This window comes from Anopheles merus, chromosome X, assembly GCF_017562075.2.
Source record: "Anopheles merus strain MAF chromosome X, AmerM5.1, whole genome shotgun sequence".
Classification (NCBI taxonomy): Eukaryota; Metazoa; Arthropoda; class Insecta; order Diptera; family Culicidae; genus Anopheles; species Anopheles merus.
This window is the reverse complement of record NC_054081.1, coordinates 11,071,598-11,091,462: the sequence shown is the minus strand read 5'-3', so window position 1 is coordinate 11,091,462 and position 19,865 is coordinate 11,071,598. Positions and strand designations below refer to the sequence as shown.

The following is a 19,865-nucleotide window of genomic DNA, read 5'->3' as shown; positions in this document are numbered from 1 at the left end:
GGGTTTGGTAGAGGTAGAGCTATACACAGCAATAGACTGCCAGACGCTCGTCTACCAAAAATTATTGGACGAAGAATATTTGGTTGCTGTTCCCAAGCAGTAAATAATTTCCAACACCCATGGACAACCAAGTCCATGGCTTTTCACTATTCTTTATTAATTTTTTTTTTTCAAAAATATATAGGTCAAATATATATTTTTTATAGCTACACAGTTATGCTGCTGTAAGCAGTTCGATTAGTAATTCATCATTCGTATCTAATGTTTTTTCAAGCTAGACCGTTCAATTTACTTCCTCGCTTTGAGTTTAATCTGATGCCAGTTAGGTTTTTAATTCTTTACTACATTATTCTTTACACATGTTTTCGATGAAAGCGTTTTACTTTCTCAGTTTTTGCATTTATAACATTTAACCTCCCAGATGAGATATAAGTAAAAGAATTAGATGTTTTTGTATTTGAACTATGAGCAATTATAATAAAACCCAAGCAAAAAACAAAACAAAAATAACACCAGTGGTTTGTCTCTCAGTTTATTTTTATCGCACTGTTTAAGAGAGGTGTAGCAAGGATAGCATTTTTGTGTGCGTGTGTTGTACCTGTATTGATATTGTCCGTTCGGTTACAAGGGTCGGTTACAAGGGACTCCGAACGACTCCGAACGACTCCCAACGACTCCGGACAGCTCCAGACGACTCCGGGCGACTCCGGATGATGCAGGGCGGACCTACCTTCCGGAGTCGATTCCGAATTTATCGGAGTCGGAACGGAGTCGACTCCGGATTTATGCCAACTTTACTAATCACTAGTCTGGAACGTCCTCCCTTTGAATCACGGTGATGGTGACATTTTGACTGGCTATGCCGGCGTGGATGATGAATTCGCGGAGATAAGGTGCCACTTTTGACGTAGACGAACTCGCTGGCGGTTTTGGGCTAGAACAGTTATCAGCCATCGGAGTACGGAAGAATCTCATTCACCCATGCCCTAATGTGTTTTAAAACTTTCGAAAAACATATATTCCGCTTCATCTCGATGGCTATCGGCTATCATCAACCATCTTCGATAGATTAAACTTCATTTCTATAACTACCTACCCGAGTATGCGTTGCATTTTAAATTATTATTATCATTTGATAAAATTCATACGTTGACTTAAGATGCCTAGAAAAACATATTATTTATCAGTTGAAAAAATCTGAATTTTACAATTATTTAAAATATTTTTAAATGCATAACATAGACTCCAAATATCAATCAAGTACATCATCCTTAGCTTTATAACAATCATAAAATCTTCTTTTATGACCCTCTTTATCATGTTTTACTAGATTGCCTGAAAACATTGTTATATGTGCATACAAAATACGAAAATAATTTTTATTGTTTAAATGCACTTACTTCAATTGCCGTTTTTCTTATTGACAATTATGTTAATCAGATTAAATGTGAAGCAAACAATAATGGTGTTCATCAAGTTTTATCTGAATTGATTTTTCTACTAGATAGTATAAAGTAAAAGGCATATGGCTGAGTGATAGCATGATAGGAAAGAGAGAAAAAATGGTTCGTCGAGTTATTTCACGTTTTTCTAGGTAGCACTGTTGTAGTTAAACGTATTGGTTGCACGGAGAAAAAGAAAACGATGAAAATGTTGAGTTTGTTTTTTTTGTAATCTTTATATTTTATATATAAATCCATCATGCATAATTAAATTGAAGTTATCTGTCCTGCGAAACACATCTAGATTAATTGTTGCACGACGGTCTGCTTTGTTACCGACGGTTCGTCTATCCTGTTTCGCATAAATTCTTAATGCATAACCGTAGGTATGTGTGTTGGGCTATCTTGTTTTGTTCCATGCCCGTGAATGTATTATTTGGCAAACTAATGCGCATTAATTTGAAGAGCAAAAAAACGACAACAAATTGAACAAAATTATTTGTGTGTTGTGGTTGCTGAATCAGTTTGTAAAATCAATCAGCAATGGTGCCTGTAAGCTTTATTTAACCTAAGCAGGTTAGTTGTTTGTTTGTTTTTTTGTTAAACTAGTTTCTTTGACGGATTATGCTTCAACTCTTTCGAATTGGTGTATTCATTTCGGGTGTACAAATGGCAAACGGACTGGTTGATTGTGCTAGATGGGAGGGGGGGGGGGGGGGGCTTTTGGATGGATCTGTCTCGAAGAAAATTTGTACAATACCGATAGACTGCAATGGTGGAAACGGCGACATAAAATCTTCACAGAAGGGAAGAAGGGGAGCTGGCCTCGAGTAATACATTGAAAAAATCACATTGCACCAGAAAAACATTGCGGTTGATAGGAAAAAGGTACCTCAATCGTTGGGCGTTGACTCGTTCTGAGGTTTCGACGTCAAAGAACATCTCGTATCCTTCCACAAGTACACATACACGCCGGCGCATACAACGCAACAGGAGTGCCCAAGGGCGCTAGGCAGACAACACAGATCTGTTCACTCTGTCTGTGAAACCGATGATCTTGTTCGGCAACCCGAACATCCTTGGGCCGTCTGACACCACACCACCCCGAGCTCTGTTGCTGCGGTTACGCGATTTCGATTCATGCTCCTATTCCGTTTGGGCAGTTTTATCTAACATTACGTGGATGCCGGGGGCTAGAATCGCGCCAGTTCATTTTCTTCCGCATTTTCCCAATAACTCACCACACCCTGTCCTCTGCTTAACAAACCACAACTTACAGTAAGGTGCTCCATTGCTGTCTCTGATCTTCTTAAGCTTTATTTGTTCTGTTGCTGCGCCAGCGTATCGAGATGTATCTGGGACTCGTCTGTGTTCGCTCTAAACATCCATCGAAACACTCTTCCTGAACGCTGAGCTTGCAGTTTTGCTAGCTTCTTTGCTTCCCCTCCTCGGGGTCAAACAAAATCTAAACTACGTACAATAATAAAAAGAAAAACTCAGCCTCTTCTCCGTCCTGTTTGGGCAGTTCGTCCAGTTTTCCAGCCAACGGCCAATCCACCAATCTTTGCATCGCTTAATCTCGCCGCTGTATCTCATAGTTCTTCCCTATCCGTGGTTTTAAGGGGTTACTTATTATGCGGAATAGTTCCTGTATGCGGATACCGTCATTGCTCGTGCTGTGGCTTATATTTAAGTCAGCAATAGAGTACAGTGTTCCTTTATTTGCAATCGACCGTTGCTGTAAGTTCTCCAAAACGGAGAAAAGCGACGCAGGCCGTGATACGGCTCAGGGACGGTGCTTAACCGTTTCCTGTAGTTACAGCGTTTTCTAAGAGTTCTCATATAGCTGTGGGACACTTTATTGACACTTTCTTACGTGAAATGAACTCAATGTAACGGGAATTGGACTTTATAGCACCCTTGTTGGACAAATCCAATAGGAATTCCCTTGAAACCTGTCCAAAAAGGGTGCTTTAGAGTGCAATTTCCATCGTATGAAGTGCACTTCCCATAAGAAAGAGTCAAGGAAGTGTCCCACAACTATGAGCACCCCTGTAAAACCCCTGTATTGCCGATTATTCCTACGGGATTATTGTGACCGAGCACCGACACGGGGCCGAGCGGCTTCTGACGATAGGCATGTAGGGAGTAGAGTTGTGCCTCAAGAACCCCAGAACTGTACGATTCATTCAATTCATCCTAAAGAACGAATCGTTCCTACGTTTATCTAATAAACATTCATCAATTCTTTATACATCATAATGTGCTGAGTTATTCATGAAAATAGTGTCCTACCCGTCGAAATGAAGAACGTCTTAGGTACGTCAGGTCGTTCATCTCATCCAAATATGCACGTGAACCGTATGATCATATCGTTCACAAAATGTACCTCCTACCCGTCCAAATAAAGATTGTCCTGGTCTGCCAAACAATTTGCAAGATATAATAAAGTAAATATATTCTTCTGGCGAAATGAAACAATTTATCATATTTTCATAAACTGAAACGAACAAATGAATCGCGACTCATGTTCAGTTCATCTAAATTGAAAGAACTAGTACGTTCACGTCCATGAAAATGAACCGAATTGCCCAAGCCTACTAGGAAGCAGGGGAATTAGAACCACGCACATAACACAGCATGTGTTCAACAATTTCGTAAAATTACCTCCACTCAGCGAAAGTTCAATGCAAAAGGTAGACGGCGCACCTTAGAAGCACTGCGCTTGAACAAAAACTACACTTCTTCCGCTTTAGATTTCGTGTGGGGATCTAAATCATCCGTTACACCGCTTGTTCGGTCTTTTTTCCGCGCAGGTTTATCTGCTACCCGTTTAACCACCATAATGTCCCTGGGTCGCACCGCTGTCAAACAGCGACTTCCGGGCGAGACACAGCGGTTGCGAAAACTCGGGACGGCGTAAATGTTGGCAAACCGTTTGCGCAGGGGCTTACGACGCAGCAATTGAGATCTGTATGAAACTGTTGGGTATTTGGCGCTGCCGTTCGACAGTGCGATCAGTCAGAACACGTGTGCTGCAGGCGCAAAGCAAGCAATTCGGTCATCCGTAATTTATCTGAGCAAAAGTTGTTCTCACCTTCAGCGAAAATTCCTTCGCCACGCAATTGCTATGTTAACTATGTAAGAGAGAGAGAGAGAGAGAGAGAGCGTACCGGAGTACTGGAGAGAACCACAAATGTAGAGCTACTACTACTTTCAGGACGTTCGTATTACAGGAAGCAAATAAGGAACAAAAAATTAACCATCATTGTTTTTTTTTGTTGCTGTTGAACTGTTTGCACATTTTACTAAATGCTGATGTAGCAAAATTTTATTAACAGCCCTTTTCCGCGTCAACATTATGTCACAAATAAGGCGAAGAAAGAAAAAAATAAAGAAAAGGAAACTGTCTACTAACTCCTCCCAATTAAGATGCATCGGCTACCCCCCCGCAATGATGTAGGAGGGGAGGGGGGGGGGGGTTGGCTTTTCTTCCCATACAAGATAGGGAAAAGGATACCCCAAACGGTCCGCCATTTAGCGTGCAGTTGCAGCAAAAACGTAATAGTATAGAACACATGTTTTCCTCGCTCCTCCCCCCATCCCCTCCTAAGAACGGCATCATGATAGTGTAAGGCTGGGAGGCTCGAGCCGCGCAATATTTTCGTGGAAATTAAATGGAAAAATGAAGTGACGGAAACTAGCCTTTATAGTGCTCTTGGTACAACACATACACAAACACACACGGTTTATCTTTGCTTTTGTTTCTTTTTTGTTTTTGTTTTACAAGAGGTGCGCACCAGCTTGAAGTTGCTGAAAATCAATTTGCAACGCTCGGTTACGCGTTTGGTGTTTCTTTAAACAATTCCTCCTGTTTCTTTCGTTTTACATCGTAACAACCTGTGTTGCCCTTAGCTTACACTCCACGTAGTACGGAGGAGGAGGAAGAGGAGGGGAGAGAAGGAAAGAAAGAAAATATTTGGCTGCCATGTATGGTCCAGCACTGAATTCATCATTTATCCTGAGGGTAAAAAAAAAAAAAACAAAAGCGTTTGAAATTCTAGCTGCTGCAGAAAGATTTGCAATTTTTTTGTTGTTGTTTAAACTTATCAAAACATTGTCAGCTCATTTATGGGAGGGGAAGTGTAAACAAATAAATATATCGTTGCCGTGTGTTGAGAAGTATTACACGCCCATCTTCTCTGTGCTTCAGCTATCTCTGCACCGATCGGTTTAAGAATGGGTAGCCCGAATGGTGTTAAGAAAGGGATTCCGTTCAAACAATCTTTGAGGATTTGGATATAACTACTCTGCGCATCCAGCAGACGGCAACACAAGATATTCAGAGCATGCACGATCCTCGGCCCCGGCTCTTTCTCCATGATGCCCTTTGAATGCCTCCGCTAAACCCCTCTTTCGCCTCTGTGATCCTACAGCTGTGTGTGTGTGGTGTGTGTGTGTGTGTGTGTGTGTGGTGTGTATGTGTGTCGCGTGTATGCATGTATGTGTGTATGGATGTGTTCTTTATTCTTATTGTTGTTTTCCCTTTGTTCAGTTCATATCACCCCACATATCCTCAAAGGGTTGTTACGTACCTAATCGGGAAGTAATTTAACTTGCTAATTCTAGTTGTAGTATGCGACACCTTACCTAACGAGTCTGCTCCATATATAACCTAAACTTTTTTTTTCTTCTTCTGTTACATTTATCGCGTCATCATCTCTTGTCTACTGCTCCTTCCCCTTTTACCACTTTTTTGTTATTCTCTTTTTCTCTCTGTCGCGATCTTTTTCTCTTTTTTGCCTCTCTCCCTCTCATTCTCTCCATCTTTCTCTCTCTCTCTCTCTCTCTCTTTCTATCTCTTTCTTCTGTTTTCACCCATTTCTATCCCGACCACGATTGAACCCCCCCTCTCCGCACCGCGCGCGCGCGCGCTCTTATTCTCATGCGCGCACGTCCTTTTTTTGTGTGTTTGAGAAAACACGTTGCAATCACACACCCTGTACATGTGGCGCCGCTCCGTGGGTGCTGTGCTGCTTACCCCCATGCTTTGCTGCTTAACATTCAAAATTCCTACTCATCCGTGTCGCTGGACAGCTTATCTTTATCGCGCCGCTCTTCCCGTTTGTTTTCGCCGGATGTGACCGCAGGCGGGTTGTTGCTGCCTTGCTGCATCGCTCGCTGCTTCATTATTGTCCAATCGAACGTGTAGTCGTACTGATGGTTGAGGGTGCGGAAAAGGATCCTGCAATGAAGCGTGGAAGCAAAAATACAACACGTTAAGAAAGTGCATCTAGTTTTGTTGGGTGGTAGATTTTGCGATAGCATTGTGAAGATTTACATCGTTATAGCTGAATGCAGCAGAATGAAAAATATTGTTTTGTTTTTAGGTCAAGTTTTTTTTTTCATTTTTTTTTTAAACCTATGATGCATGTCAACTAGAGCCGATGATTTTGTAAAGCAATTAATACAAAAGAGCAGTGATGTTCACCAACGACAAAAATAACGGATATGTTCATATCCGTAGCTTGATGGTCATTGCTGATACAACGCGATACTCTGACTAACAAGCTAAGCTGAGCGGCGCAAGCATAATCATGATTTTTGTCACTGTTTCAGCCACCAACGCACTGAAACGAAGCTCAAATCAGCTCACGTACACAACTGAGATGATCTGAGGAGAGATCCAAACCGTTGGTGGACCAATCACATGCTTGGTGACATTTTTTGTAGCACCCAACTATCGGCCACGCACTTGATCATGACATTTTCTTTTCGGTGATGATCACGACATTCTTGGAATATAGTTGGCGTGCGGTTCCAAGCAACAAAATGAACATTCTTTCTCGTTCGTGTCTATTTTGATTGACTGTTGGAACGACTCGCACGCACCGCATATCCCCATGACTATCGTGATGATCATCGACAGAACTGACAGACTGACTGAGCATCTACTCTTGGCACACAATGTCAACAAGCATGTGATGGTCGCACCAACTGTTTGAGTCTCATCGCCGATCATCGCAGTAGACCTCGTGACGCTGATATGATTTTGTTATTGCAGGAATTTCTCACGACTATGTCAATGACATGTTGCAGAAGTGATAACAGTAAAAAAAAGGTCATGACATAGTGACTGACCAAGTGATAAAAAATGTCACGAAACATGTATTAGTTACACGAATCGTTTTGAGTATCACCCTCTGGTCATCACAATTGACGTGACATGACGCTGACAGGGATTTTGATTCAGTCAGATGTTTTTTATGACATTGACAGTGACATTTTGCAGCACTGCAAAGGAGCTTTACAGCCAGTTTCTTAAACCCGATTGAAAGGCCCAGAGAGAGGAAAATTGCTTTCATTTATCTTAAGAGGGTCCCGCGTTCAGTAATATGAAAACTATGTTCTGAACACATCCAAGGAGACCACCATTTTATGTCGTTTTTAACATCTGTTAATCTGTTGTACAACTAAAAATAATCAAAAAATTTAATCACATATGTATACACTAAAATACTGATCAAAGGCATTGCAACCTTTTCGCTCAACGAATGAGTTGAACAGTTGAGATATAATTAATAAAGAACAAAACGACACATGACACATGCAAAATTGTCTTCCACGTGATAAGCTCCCTTCATAACGAGAATCAAGCGATTCCATAGAGGGATTCCAGCAATACGAACAATAATTTAGTAATTAATTTAATTTTAATAACTCAATGCAATGTAGAGAACGGATACTACCGCTAAAGCAGTTGAAATTCCATGCAATAATATAGATTTTTTTTGTTCTGTCACATAGCCGAATAGCAGTGCAGCAGATGGATGCAAATGTGTAAACTCACCGGAAGAGCTGTCGCAGATACATGTAGTCCGGGCCCTCCTCGAAGCGCAAACTGCGACAGTAGTTCAAGTACATCGCAAACTCGGCCGGGAAGCCTTTGCACAGCACCTCGATCGGGGTGGACATCTTCTTCTCCGAGATCTTCTCATACTTCTGCTTCTTGTTGGTCGCCTTCAGCCCCTGCCACGGCAGCGAGCCGCGGTTGAAGTACATCATCACGTACCCGAGCGACTCCATGTCGTCGCGGCGGCTCTGCTCGATGCCGAGGTGCGCGTTGATCGAGGCGTAGCGCGCCGTGCCGGTCAGGTTCTTGTCCTCCCGGTACGAGATGTGGATGCGGGAGCGGAAGTCGCGGTACTTCTTCGCCAGGCCGAAATCGATCAGGAACAGCTTGTTGCAGTGCCGGCCGATCCCCATCAGGAAGTTGTCCGGCTTGATGTCCCGGTGGATGAAGTTCTTCATGTGCAGATACTCCAGCCGGCCGATCATCTGGTCGACCAGCATCAGCACGGTCTTGATTGTGAAGTGCCGGCTGCAGAAGTTGAACAGATCCTCGAGCGAGGGGCCGAGCAGATCCATCACCAGCACGTGGTAGCTGCGCTCCTGCCCGAAGTAGCGGATGTGCGGGATGCCGACGCCCCCGGTCAGCACCTTGTACAGCTTGTACTCGTACGTCAGCTGCGGGTGGCGGGCCAGTATGCTCTCCACCTTCAGCGCCACCTCCTCGCCATTGGTGATGTTGATGCCGAGGTAGATGTCGCCGAACGAGCCCGATCCGATCTTGCGGATGATGCGGTACTTGCCGGCCACGATAAAATCGTTCATCTTGCTCGCTGTTGCCCGTGTGCACACCAAGTCGCCCACCGCCCGCGTCCCGTCCGTCTAATGTGTTGGATTGATGGCAAATGGGGCTGGTGCCGGGATGGTGTTGCGGGATTGATTGCTGTTTCGGTTTCGGACGAAGGTGTAGCAGTGCACGCAGCAGTTGTTGCCCTTGGTGTGCGCCGAACGGTTTTTTTTTTTTTTGTTCGCAGCCGTCGACACTTGCGGTTGATTGGTGGTAGTGGTGGTGGTGGTGTTGTTCCGCGTGTGACTTGAAGCACTGTTATGTCGTCCAAACAAACGGCTCAAAGCTGCAAGTAAAGGGGGTGTGGGTGCGAGAGAGAGAAAAATAAATCATCGATAATCAGTATAATTCTTCCGGCTAATGGGTGTATTTGTTCGTTGTTTTGTCCCCCCCCCCCAAAAGCGATTTCGAAGCGACAATCGCGACAGCTAGAATCGGCAGTGATGGTGCTGCTGATGGTTAAGCAACATTCTGACGACCTTCTGGCCACTCACACACACACACAAAACCGCAATTGGCACACCACACTGTTCCGCGCAACGGTTCGATTCGGGATCCGAGCTGGCCTATATCGGATGGTGTGTATCGCGCGCACTTAAAATTTACAGTATTCGCATCGAATTTGCGTCTACAGGAGAAAAAAAAGTCGGCCCGTGTCAGAGCGCGTTGCCATTTTCTTGAACTACATTAGCCACACCACTACACTGACAGCGCGCGTTCCTGGCTTGCTCGATGGCTCTCAGGCATAACACACATGCCACACGCACACAGCCAAACGCAAGACCCGCAACTGTGCACACACCGTGTGTTCTAAATAGCGAGAGAGAAAAAAAAAACCTTTGACCACGAAACCTCAGCGAGCGCGCACACAAAACACACATTACTGTCCGTCCCCGCTGCAGCGTAGTTGTATTATAGAGCAACACTTCAAAGGCTGCCTGATTTCTTCCAACAGTGTTTGAAATTTTTTGTTACCAGAAAAAAAAAACACACACACAAACACACGCACGTAGTCAGTTCTGGTGCATTACGATTGAATCTTTTCCCAATTCCTCAAGCCTTCATTCGGGTCAAGCGTGCTTACGCACATATATACATACACACACACACGCGCGCGCCCGTCGTGTATCGGGATATGTGGGGCTAGCGATGTCACTACCTTAGCAAAGTGCACACACACACACACACACAACTGCGTACGGGGGCTCATTCGTACCCTTTTTTGAAGTTTCCTTTGTAAAGTGTTTTTTTTTTCCTTCTACCAGGGACAGGTCTGTCGAACCCAGTTGCGTCGGCCACACAGACAGGCCAAGCGAACAGTACGAAAAAGGAATAAATGTAGCGAAAGCAAAAAAAAAAAAATGATTCCTAATACAATATCGCCTCTACGAGTATGCTTGTTTGCTGCTACCAAAAAAAAATCTAATTGTGGAATTACAGATACAGATTTTCACTTTCAAAGGACCACTATTATAGACACTGCCGGAAAACGGAAACAACTAGAAAAACACTTACATCAAATGAAAAACTTCAAAGACCTTCTATTTTGCTAGCGGTTTCCTGTGTCGGGAGGGAGGCCCTTCTCAACAACTGTAAAAACAGGGAACAGCATGTCGCTAACACATGCGGGCTAAATAGAAGTTTCCTTTTCCCCAAGTCTATTCCAGCTCGGTTGTCGAGTGCTGGTGAATGGGACGCGCGTTGTAATAGCAAAAATTATAACAAAAAAAAAATCCCTCCCAATGTTTGCCACAATGCTGAGGAGCTGGGCTCATTGATTTTCGTTTCCCGACCAAATAAATCCCTTTTGCCTACCCCATACGTACCGACGTACGTGAGATGGTGTGCGTGTCGGTGAGGGAGTTTTCTTTTTTCTTCCTCTTCTTCTTCGAAACAATGTTAAACTTACGAGTTTTTTTTCTTCTACATTCGATGCAAAAGGCCACCGAAAACCTTGATGGTAGCCCGTATTGTGTTTTTTTTTTCACTACTACTAACTACTTTTACAAGTACCGTATTGTCTTCCTACTCACGATACGTGTGTGCGTGTGTGTAATTGTATCACTTTTCACGATGCGACTTAACATTAAACGAAAAGGGATTTCTCTAAATGTATATAAGCGAATCTTCTTACATTCGATGTCTCTCCCACCCTCCTCTTTCAGCGCGACACAGTAGCACGGGTTCCTAGAGACACTCTGTAGGACATTAGCGGATACTGTAATGACTCATTCTTCGACGGTGTACGGGTTTTGCGAGCACCACAAAACGGAGCAAGAATGGTGTGTTCGGTCCGACCGCGATGCGATGCACACTTCCAGCGAAAACTTAAGCGACAAATACCCACATTGACGAAGTGTCAATATGGCGACCCTATGATACTTCGATTATCTTGGCAATCTTCGAATGTGCGGTTGTGCGAAGGTATTTCCTTCTTTCTTTCTTTTTTTTTTTCTTTTCTTCTATTTTCCCACATCACACCTTTATGGCACGTCGGAGCTGTCACGCGGTTTATGATGCGCAAAAATTTTCTTGCCCGTACACTGTAAAGTAAGGTAGGTGGGTAATACACTGTAAATATATTCGGACACATCGAGACCATTGCTAGACACGCCGAAAAACTTCCGTAACGAAATATAAAGCATTGTAACGCTCTTTTTTTTTGCTCGAAAAAGCGCAGCGATATCCTAACGAAATTGCTGCTAGTATGTTTGTTCAGTGCAAACGAACAATTTCTTAAACATTCACTTTGATATTTATAATTTTTTTTATAAAAATTTACTATTTTTTGTTGTTTTTTACAATAAAAAGCGTTATTTTTGGAATGTCTAAATCTTTCGTTATGGTGTCTGTTTCGATATGGGTGGCAGTGGCTCAAGGCCGTTATGACAATTTGATTTAAATAACGCTTTGTAACGCTTTTTTTTTATTTTTTCATACAACTATTCAACAAAAATTTTGGTGAATTTTTGCAACTTTTCTCATCCTGATTATGGTACACAATGCGCAGTTTTTTGTTGCTGACATTGAGAAGCATTATTTTTCGGTTGTCATTTCATGTTCTTTACCACCATACTGCTCGTACCTGATGACATCGAACGATGCCATAATACGGTAAACTGTCAATTCTCATACAAAAATCGGCCCGCTGTGATCCGACACGGCCCGGCCCGAGATAAATCGTGTGTCTGCTTGTGCTAGGGTGCTCAATTTTTATGGCATCGTACACTGCCGTCCAGTACGCGTAGATTAACTGCTAGTCCGACAAAACCCCCGTAACGAGCATTTCGGACAACCGAATAACAACACTTGGTATAGTAACGGAGTTTTGTATCCCTGAAATATGATGAGATTAATTGAAAAACATATGCGTTGTTTGTGGTATATTATTGGTTTGCAATGCATAAGCATACCAACAGCGTAACAATGCGTTATGTTTAATCTGTTTCATATTTCAGAAAGGTGTTTTACCGTGTCTGGCTGCCTGAAAAAAAAAAACACCGTAACAAAAACGAAATAACAACCGAAAAATAACTTTTATAATTCCAGACAAAAAAAACATAGATTTGTTTATCACAATGTTGATTGAATTAAGAGTGGTGGCAACGCTCATCCGATACTAATTTGTGAGACGAAATTAATATTCGTCGTCCGACGTTATCTGTCAAATTCCATAGACATTTTTTACAGTCCGATAAAATCGCAAGCGAAAAATTGTTGGTTTACACTGTAGAAACAATTTCGTAAGGACTTTGCTGCACCTTCGGGTCCACTGAAATCGGTTGACAGAAAAAAAAGAAGCGTTACAATGCATTATATTTCGTCCAGCAATGTTTTCGTTACGGTGTGGTGATATGAAATCTTCTAACTACCCAAAAGAATAATGTGGCTTGAATTTGTGTAGTTACTTGGAGTTTATTTCTTCTATGTTAACTCGGGCAGCGTTTCCTCTTAGATCGGACTTTTGTTAATCATCCTAAACCTCAACTTATCCTTAATTTATACTCACTCGTTCGCGCCAAAATTCCTTAATCCTATTCCTCATTGGCTAATCCTAATTATCGCCTATTTTACTATTTCCTATTTCCTATCTTATGCTATTCTATTCTATCCTACGTGTAACCTTAATTGTAGATGTATGTGTGTAAATATATATATGCATAATAAAAATCTAACTATGTGTATGTGTGTAAGTGTATATGTGTATAATTTAAACCTAGCTAGCTATAATTATTCTGCGCGCGTTTTGCCTATCTTGCAGGCGCTACACCTCCCCCCTTTAGAAATGAAAAGCGTATGCTTTTCATCCCTTAATTAATCTATTTTTATGCACTGTACTTAGTTTGTTTGTATTTGTATTCTTTATTGTACAGTTAACATTATCTAACTTTACTACTATGTACGGTCCTAAGTATATCGGATCTAATTTTTTTCTATTTTCGTTTTTTAGATAAACCGCATCTCCTATTTTTAAGATAAGGGGGTTTACATTACTATTTGCTCTAATCTGTCTTCTTTCTTTTTGCTCAATTAAATTTTTACGCGCTATTTCGTTTGATTTTTGCAATTTGAATTTAATTTCATTAAAATATGCATCATAATTGTATACTGGTTCAATATTACCATGGCATAAATCTTGGGGAAGAATTGCTTTTTTTCCAAATATTAATTCGTATGGGCTATAGTTCGTATCTGTATGAGGTGTTGTGTTATAATTAAATTCGTAAAATTTTAGCCAATCATCCCAATTGTCACCATGCTCATTTGTAAATGCTCTTAAGTATTCATTGAGTGTTCTGTGGTTTCTTTCCAAGGAACCTATGGTTTCTGGGTGATAGGCAGTGGCAAAAGTCTGCTTGATCCCCAGCAACTCCGCTACCTTTTTTAATACCTCGTTATTGTATTCAAGGCCTTGATCCGATTTCATCTCAAGAAACCTCCCGTATTTTAATATGCAGTTCTCAACCATGGCCCTAGCTATCGTGTTCGCTTCTTTATTTTCTGTTGGAATAAGAACAATGTATTTCGAGAGTTCACATTGCATTGTAACGATGTATCTATGATTTTTATTGGTTTCGGCAAGGGACCCACTGTGTCTATACAGACTACTTCGAAAGGCTTTAAAGGTGTAGTCGTAACAGCACTTTTTCTTTTGTATGTCTTACGATTTTGTTCACTTTGCATACTTTGCAGCCTCTAACGTAATTTTTAATTTCTTCCTTCATATTCTTCCATTTATATTTTTCTCTAATTTTGAGGTATAATCGATACTGTCCGACATGTCCTCCCGAAGGTGACATGTGATAGTTTTCTAAAATATTTGCTATTTCCTCCTTTTTTGAAATCCATTTTGGTGGAATAAAAGCAATGATCTCTAAACCGGAAATGGCATTATCTGCGATTTCCTTTATGGTGTAAAAAGAGTATTGCCTGAATAGGGGATCTTCTAATGAAATTGCAATTTTGTCACGATTGTATTCTTTTGCTATTTGTTGTACTTTTAGAAGAGCAGACTCTAGCGCCTGACTTCCATCTTCATAACAATGAATTGTTGTATTTCCTAACTCCTTGTTGTAATTATTATTGAAAACTGTTATTTTGATTTTGCCATATTCTGTTTTTGACAGGATTTTCAAAAGTTTGTTTACTTCTGTTGGGTTTTCTGTTTGCCAAAGTGTAGGTTTAGTTATGGAATCTTTTTCATCTTCGTTTAATTCTGGAGGAGGCTTGAAATTGTTCAGTCTTGTCATTGCTCTTGTTTTCACTGCTAGTAGTGATTTATCATTTGTTTCGTTTGCATTATTCTTTTGCATAAGCTTCAACTTGTCTGAATCAATGACAATTCTCGATAGTGCGTCAGCTCCTGTGTTCGTTTTTCCTTGCACAAATTCCACTTCAAAATCAAATTCCTCCAGGTCTAACCTCATGCGTGTTAGTTTTGAAGTAGGATTTTTCATGTTGAATAGATATACCAATGGTCTGTGGTCGGTTCGTACTTTAAACTTTTTTCCAAAAATATAAGGTTTGAAATAATTTACTGCCCAATGTATTGCTGTTAGCTCTTTTTCTATAGTCGGTTTAGATTTCTCTCCTTTAGTAAAACTTTTACTCGCGTATGCAATAGGTAGGTCATTACCATCTGTTTTCTGCGATAAGATAGCGCCACATGCTACATCGGACGCATCAGTAGTAATGATAAACTCTTTCTCAAAGTTTGGGTACTGTAATATAGTAGGTGATACAAGGCTTCTTCTAAGAGTGTCGAAAGCATGCTGACATTCATTAGACCACGTGAATGTAGCTCCTTTCTTTAGTAAATTATTTAACGGTCTTACCAATTCAGCAAAATTTTTAACGAACTTGCGATAGTAATTGCAGAACGCTACAAACCTTCTAACTTCATCCACATTTATTGGTACTGGGTATTTTTTTATCGTTTCGAACTTGGACTCATCGGGATATATGCCTTTATCTGTTATTTTGTGACCTAAATAGGTTACATTGTTTTGGAAAAATTTACATTTCTCTGGATTTAGCTTCAAGTTATAATTTCTTAGCCTGTTAAATACTTTCATTAAGTTTTCTAGATGATGTTGCATTGTGCAACCCGTTATAATAATATCATCTATGTAAACAAAAGCACTCTCCGGAGTAAGTCCCGCCATTGCTATCGTTATCATCCGTTGAAAGCTATTAGGGCTTATATTCAGCCCAAAAGGGAGTCTTGTAAATTGATAATGGCCTGAAGAAGTTGAGAAAGCAGTATATTTTCTAGAGTTCTTGTGTAAAGGTATCTGGTGAAACCCGGACATAAGGTCCAAAGTAGTAAAATATTTTGCTCTTCCTAATTGGTCTAATATATCATCGATTCTAGGTAGTGGGAACTTATCAGGCATTATTTTTTTATTCAACTGCCTGTAGTCTACTACCAATCTCCATTTTTTTTCGTTATCTCCAGATTTTTTGGTACCAATAAAATTGGTGAATTATATGGAGAAACCGAATGCTCTATTATGTTATTTTTAAGCATTTATCAACCTGATTTTTTATCTCGTCACTTTGAGAATATATTTGCTTATAATTCGGAATGTAACATGGTACGTTATCTTTCAATTGTATCGATTGCTCGTAAAAATTATTAATTGGGATTTGATCATTATCGGTGCAGAAAATATCGTGGTACTCGGATAATATTTTTTCTAAATGAGGGATTATATATTTAGGAACATTCTGACTATCGATTTTGCTCAATAATGTTTTTATTTTAGATTCATTTGCTTTAGTGCTTTTAAATTTTAAATTTTTCTGAATATAATTTTTCAGCGGGTCAATCTGTGGTTTAAATGAATCTTTTCAATATACACATTGCTTTCAGTGGTGTTTACAAATTTACATATTGGTTTTGTTTTGATACCACAGAGTTGCCACAAAATACTCCTGGTAATATTTCGCTCGCAAGGACAATAGAGTCTTCAACGAGGTCGGGCAAATTTATCTTTCGGATAACCTCACTGCGTAGAGGCAATATGAAACCATCATTGATACTATCTTCAATAGGGTGGCTGATTGTAACACCGTAACAATTGAAATTTAAAAGCCAGTGCTCATAATCTATAACACATCTATGTTTAGTGAAAAAATCTCTTCCCAAAATACCATCCGCTGTGATATCTATTCTGCAGGAATGATATGAAAAGTGTGGTTAATAGAAGCATTTCCGAATGTTATATTAGTGCTAGTAGTTGCTAATGTTGATACCGATTCGGTTGTTATGCCTGTTAAGTTTATCCTATTTTGCGCGTAGACTTGCTGTGTTGGTTTTATTTTATCAACTTTGAACAATGACACGTCTGCTCCCGTGTCGATAATTAATATGCTTATTTCACCATTGCCATTTCTACTTTAATTTTGATAAAGTTATTAGCATTTAAGTTTATCGCTAATGTTGACCATCGTTTGTAGGTTGAATGATTTCTTCTAACGCCTGTGGTACCCCTAAAAAATGTTCCTCTTCTGCAGCTTGTGTATTGTAGACTCTACGAGTATTTGTATTTGGAAATTGTTTTCTGAAAGAGTTATTAGAATATCTTTGGTTTTGGAATCTGTTGCTAGTTGCCTGATTATTACCAAGAGGAGATCTATTGGAAAACCATCTATTATTTGTGTTTGGCTGGAATCTATTGTATGTGTTCGGCGGGTATTTATTACGAACGAATTTTCTATTGTCATAGTAGTTTCTGTTGAAGGCTAATATTTGTGAACCGTTGCTATTCCTTTCGTTTTCTAATACTTTCTCTGAAGCATCTGAAACAGATGCGAATTGACCTGCTTTTAAAACAATTTTTGTTTCCTGATTATGAACTTTTTCAATCAGAGCATTAATCCCATGCTTTAATGACATGTCATTTGCAACTTTTTCGGGAATGTGCAACTGCAAATAAACGTTTTTAATTTTGTGCTGAGTAATTCAACCTCATCACAAAGAGCTTTAGTATCCGTCTGGCGAATAGATTTCAATTGACTTATTATTTATCTGGATTAAGTTTTTCTTGACATCTGGACCGTATATCATTTATTAACGAGTCAAAATCGTCAATATTAGGCGGCAGTCCTAAACGCGCCTTTCCTATCAATCTTGTTTTTAAAAATTTACCAACATTTGTGGATTTTTTGGACATAATTCCTTTAATAAATTTGAAGAGTCCACAAAATTTTCCAAACCATCTGTATTGCCATCGTATATTTGCACCAAAGCGGTGGCTGTTTTGATATCGAAAGTTTCCATTTTGTTTTGATTCCAACGGTTGAACACGATAGCTAGTTTTGCCAAAGTTTTAAACTTAACTTGAATTTTGTTTGTTTGATGAAATTGTATGCGCGATTGGATATTGGCGTATATGTCACTCGCTTCCTTCAAAATTCGTTTTAGCTCTGAAACGGGTTCAGTTTCCTGAATTGAATCTAGGTAATACTTGATCTTATCAAAACAAAACTTAGCGGAACCGCTGTAATGATCAAGCAAACATCTGCGAAACTTTCTATCACACGATAATTTTTTTTCAATATTTTTAAGCCTTATAGTATTTTTGATTAATTTTTAAGAGCATTGAATGAGATGTGATCGAGATGTTTTGCTATATATATAGTAATTATATATATATATATATATATATATATTATGTATTATTATATTATATATATATATATATTTTTTTTTTTAATTTAATTTTTTTTTGATACCCAGATAATGGTAATATTACTTTTTTTTTATTTAATTATTTTTTTTTTTTTTTTTTTTTTTTTAAACCAATGGTAACTCCCCCAATAGTATGTGCATATTGTAATGGAAAATGGTAATATTGTACGTTTCATAAAAAAGAATTTAATTGAGCAATTACAAAAAAAATTTAAATGAGTAAATTGCAACTATATTGAGTGTGTAGCCTACCTTACTTTCTCTCTTTTTTTTTTTTCCTTGATCCTTACTCCGTGTACCGCTGCCCGATCGATAAGTATAGCGTTATCTCGCTTTATCCACTGCAAATCGCTGCTCGTTCTCTCACAGCACACTGCTGCACCGTCGCTCCTATCCACTGCAAATCGCTGCTCGCTCTCTCACAGTTCACTGCTTCGCCGTCGCTTCTTCCTTCTTCTCGCAACAACGTTATGTCTCTCTCGTGCAAACGACACTTGGTCACTTGTCGCAAAAGGTCATGCCGGTTCAAACTGTGATGCTTATCGCCGATGGTACGAAATGTGGCTTACTCGTACGTGCGATAATCTTGTCCGATCGAGGGTCACTGCACTTAGATCACTTTACGCACGGTCCCGTTAACTATCGCTGCTTTTTTTTTTTGTTTTTTAACACCGAATGTTTGTTAGCATTCATTTAACTTTTCCTGGCCACTTTTTTTTATAACCGGGATACACTCTCTCTTTCACTGCGCCTTGGTTCGTTGACGATACCCGACAGGAGTTTTTGTGCAATTTGCGTGATTTTGCAGGAAACCCTTATATTTTATCACTGCGTTTGAATAACGATAGTTCGAATTATCGTACAATTGTAGCGTTGCGCTTCACTCTCGTCTTTACTCTCTCACTCTTTCACGCTAAACATCAACGCAGATACTAGAATATTCTTCTGACCGGAAGGAATATTACGCACTCGCGAATTAACTTCGTATTTACGCGAGTTTTTTTTTTTTTTTTTTTTTTTTTTGCATCACAGTTTCACACTTGTCACGGTCGCCATGTGGTGATATGAAATCTTCTAACTACCCAAAAGAATAATGTGGCTTGAATTTGTGTAGTTACTTGGAGTTTATTTCTTCTATGTTAACTCGGGCAGCGTTTCCTCTTAGATCGGACTTTTGTTAATCATCCTAAACCTCAACTTATCCTTAATTTATACTCACTCGTTCGCGCCAAAATTCCTTAATCCTATTCCTCATTGGCTAATCCTAATTATCGCCTATTTTACTATTTCCTATTTCCTATCTTATGCTATTCTATTCTATCCTACGTGTAACTTAATTGTAGATGTATGTGTGTAAATATATATGCATAATAAAAATCTAACTATGTGTATGTGTGTAAGTGTATATGTGTATAATTTAAACCTAGCTAGCTATAATTATTCTGCGCGCGTTTTGCCTATCTTGCAGGCGCTACAACGGTGTTTTTTGCGATGTATCTGGCAGCCGGTCTGGTGGTACAGTCGTCAACTC

The 19,865-nt window shown here is 39.9% G+C and overlaps 1 protein-coding gene across 2 annotated transcripts; it reads right to left on the bottom strand.

Moving 5' to 3' along the window:
- Positions 1 to 6,133: 6,133 nt before the first annotated feature.
- On the bottom strand, positions 6,134 to 11,600 carry LOC121595201 (casein kinase I-like). 2 transcript variants are annotated; one of them, XM_041918965.1, is made up of 3 exons: positions 11,273 to 11,600; positions 8,293 to 9,424; positions 6,134 to 6,687 (listed from the first exon to the last, which is right to left on the bottom strand). In XM_041918965.1, the coding sequence occupies exons 2-3, from the start codon at positions 9,114 to 9,116 to the stop codon at positions 6,516 to 6,518; spliced, it is 996 nt and encodes a 331-aa protein (XP_041774899.1). In that variant the 5' UTR covers positions 9,117 to 9,424; positions 11,273 to 11,600; the 3' UTR covers positions 6,134 to 6,515. The 2 variants fall into 2 exon arrangements, with proteins under 2 accessions (XP_041774899.1, XP_041774910.1); XM_041918976.1 differs by lacking the exon at positions 11,273 to 11,600 and adding an exon at positions 9,633 to 9,820.
- Between the last annotated feature and the right edge of the window lie 8,265 nt (positions 11,601 to 19,865).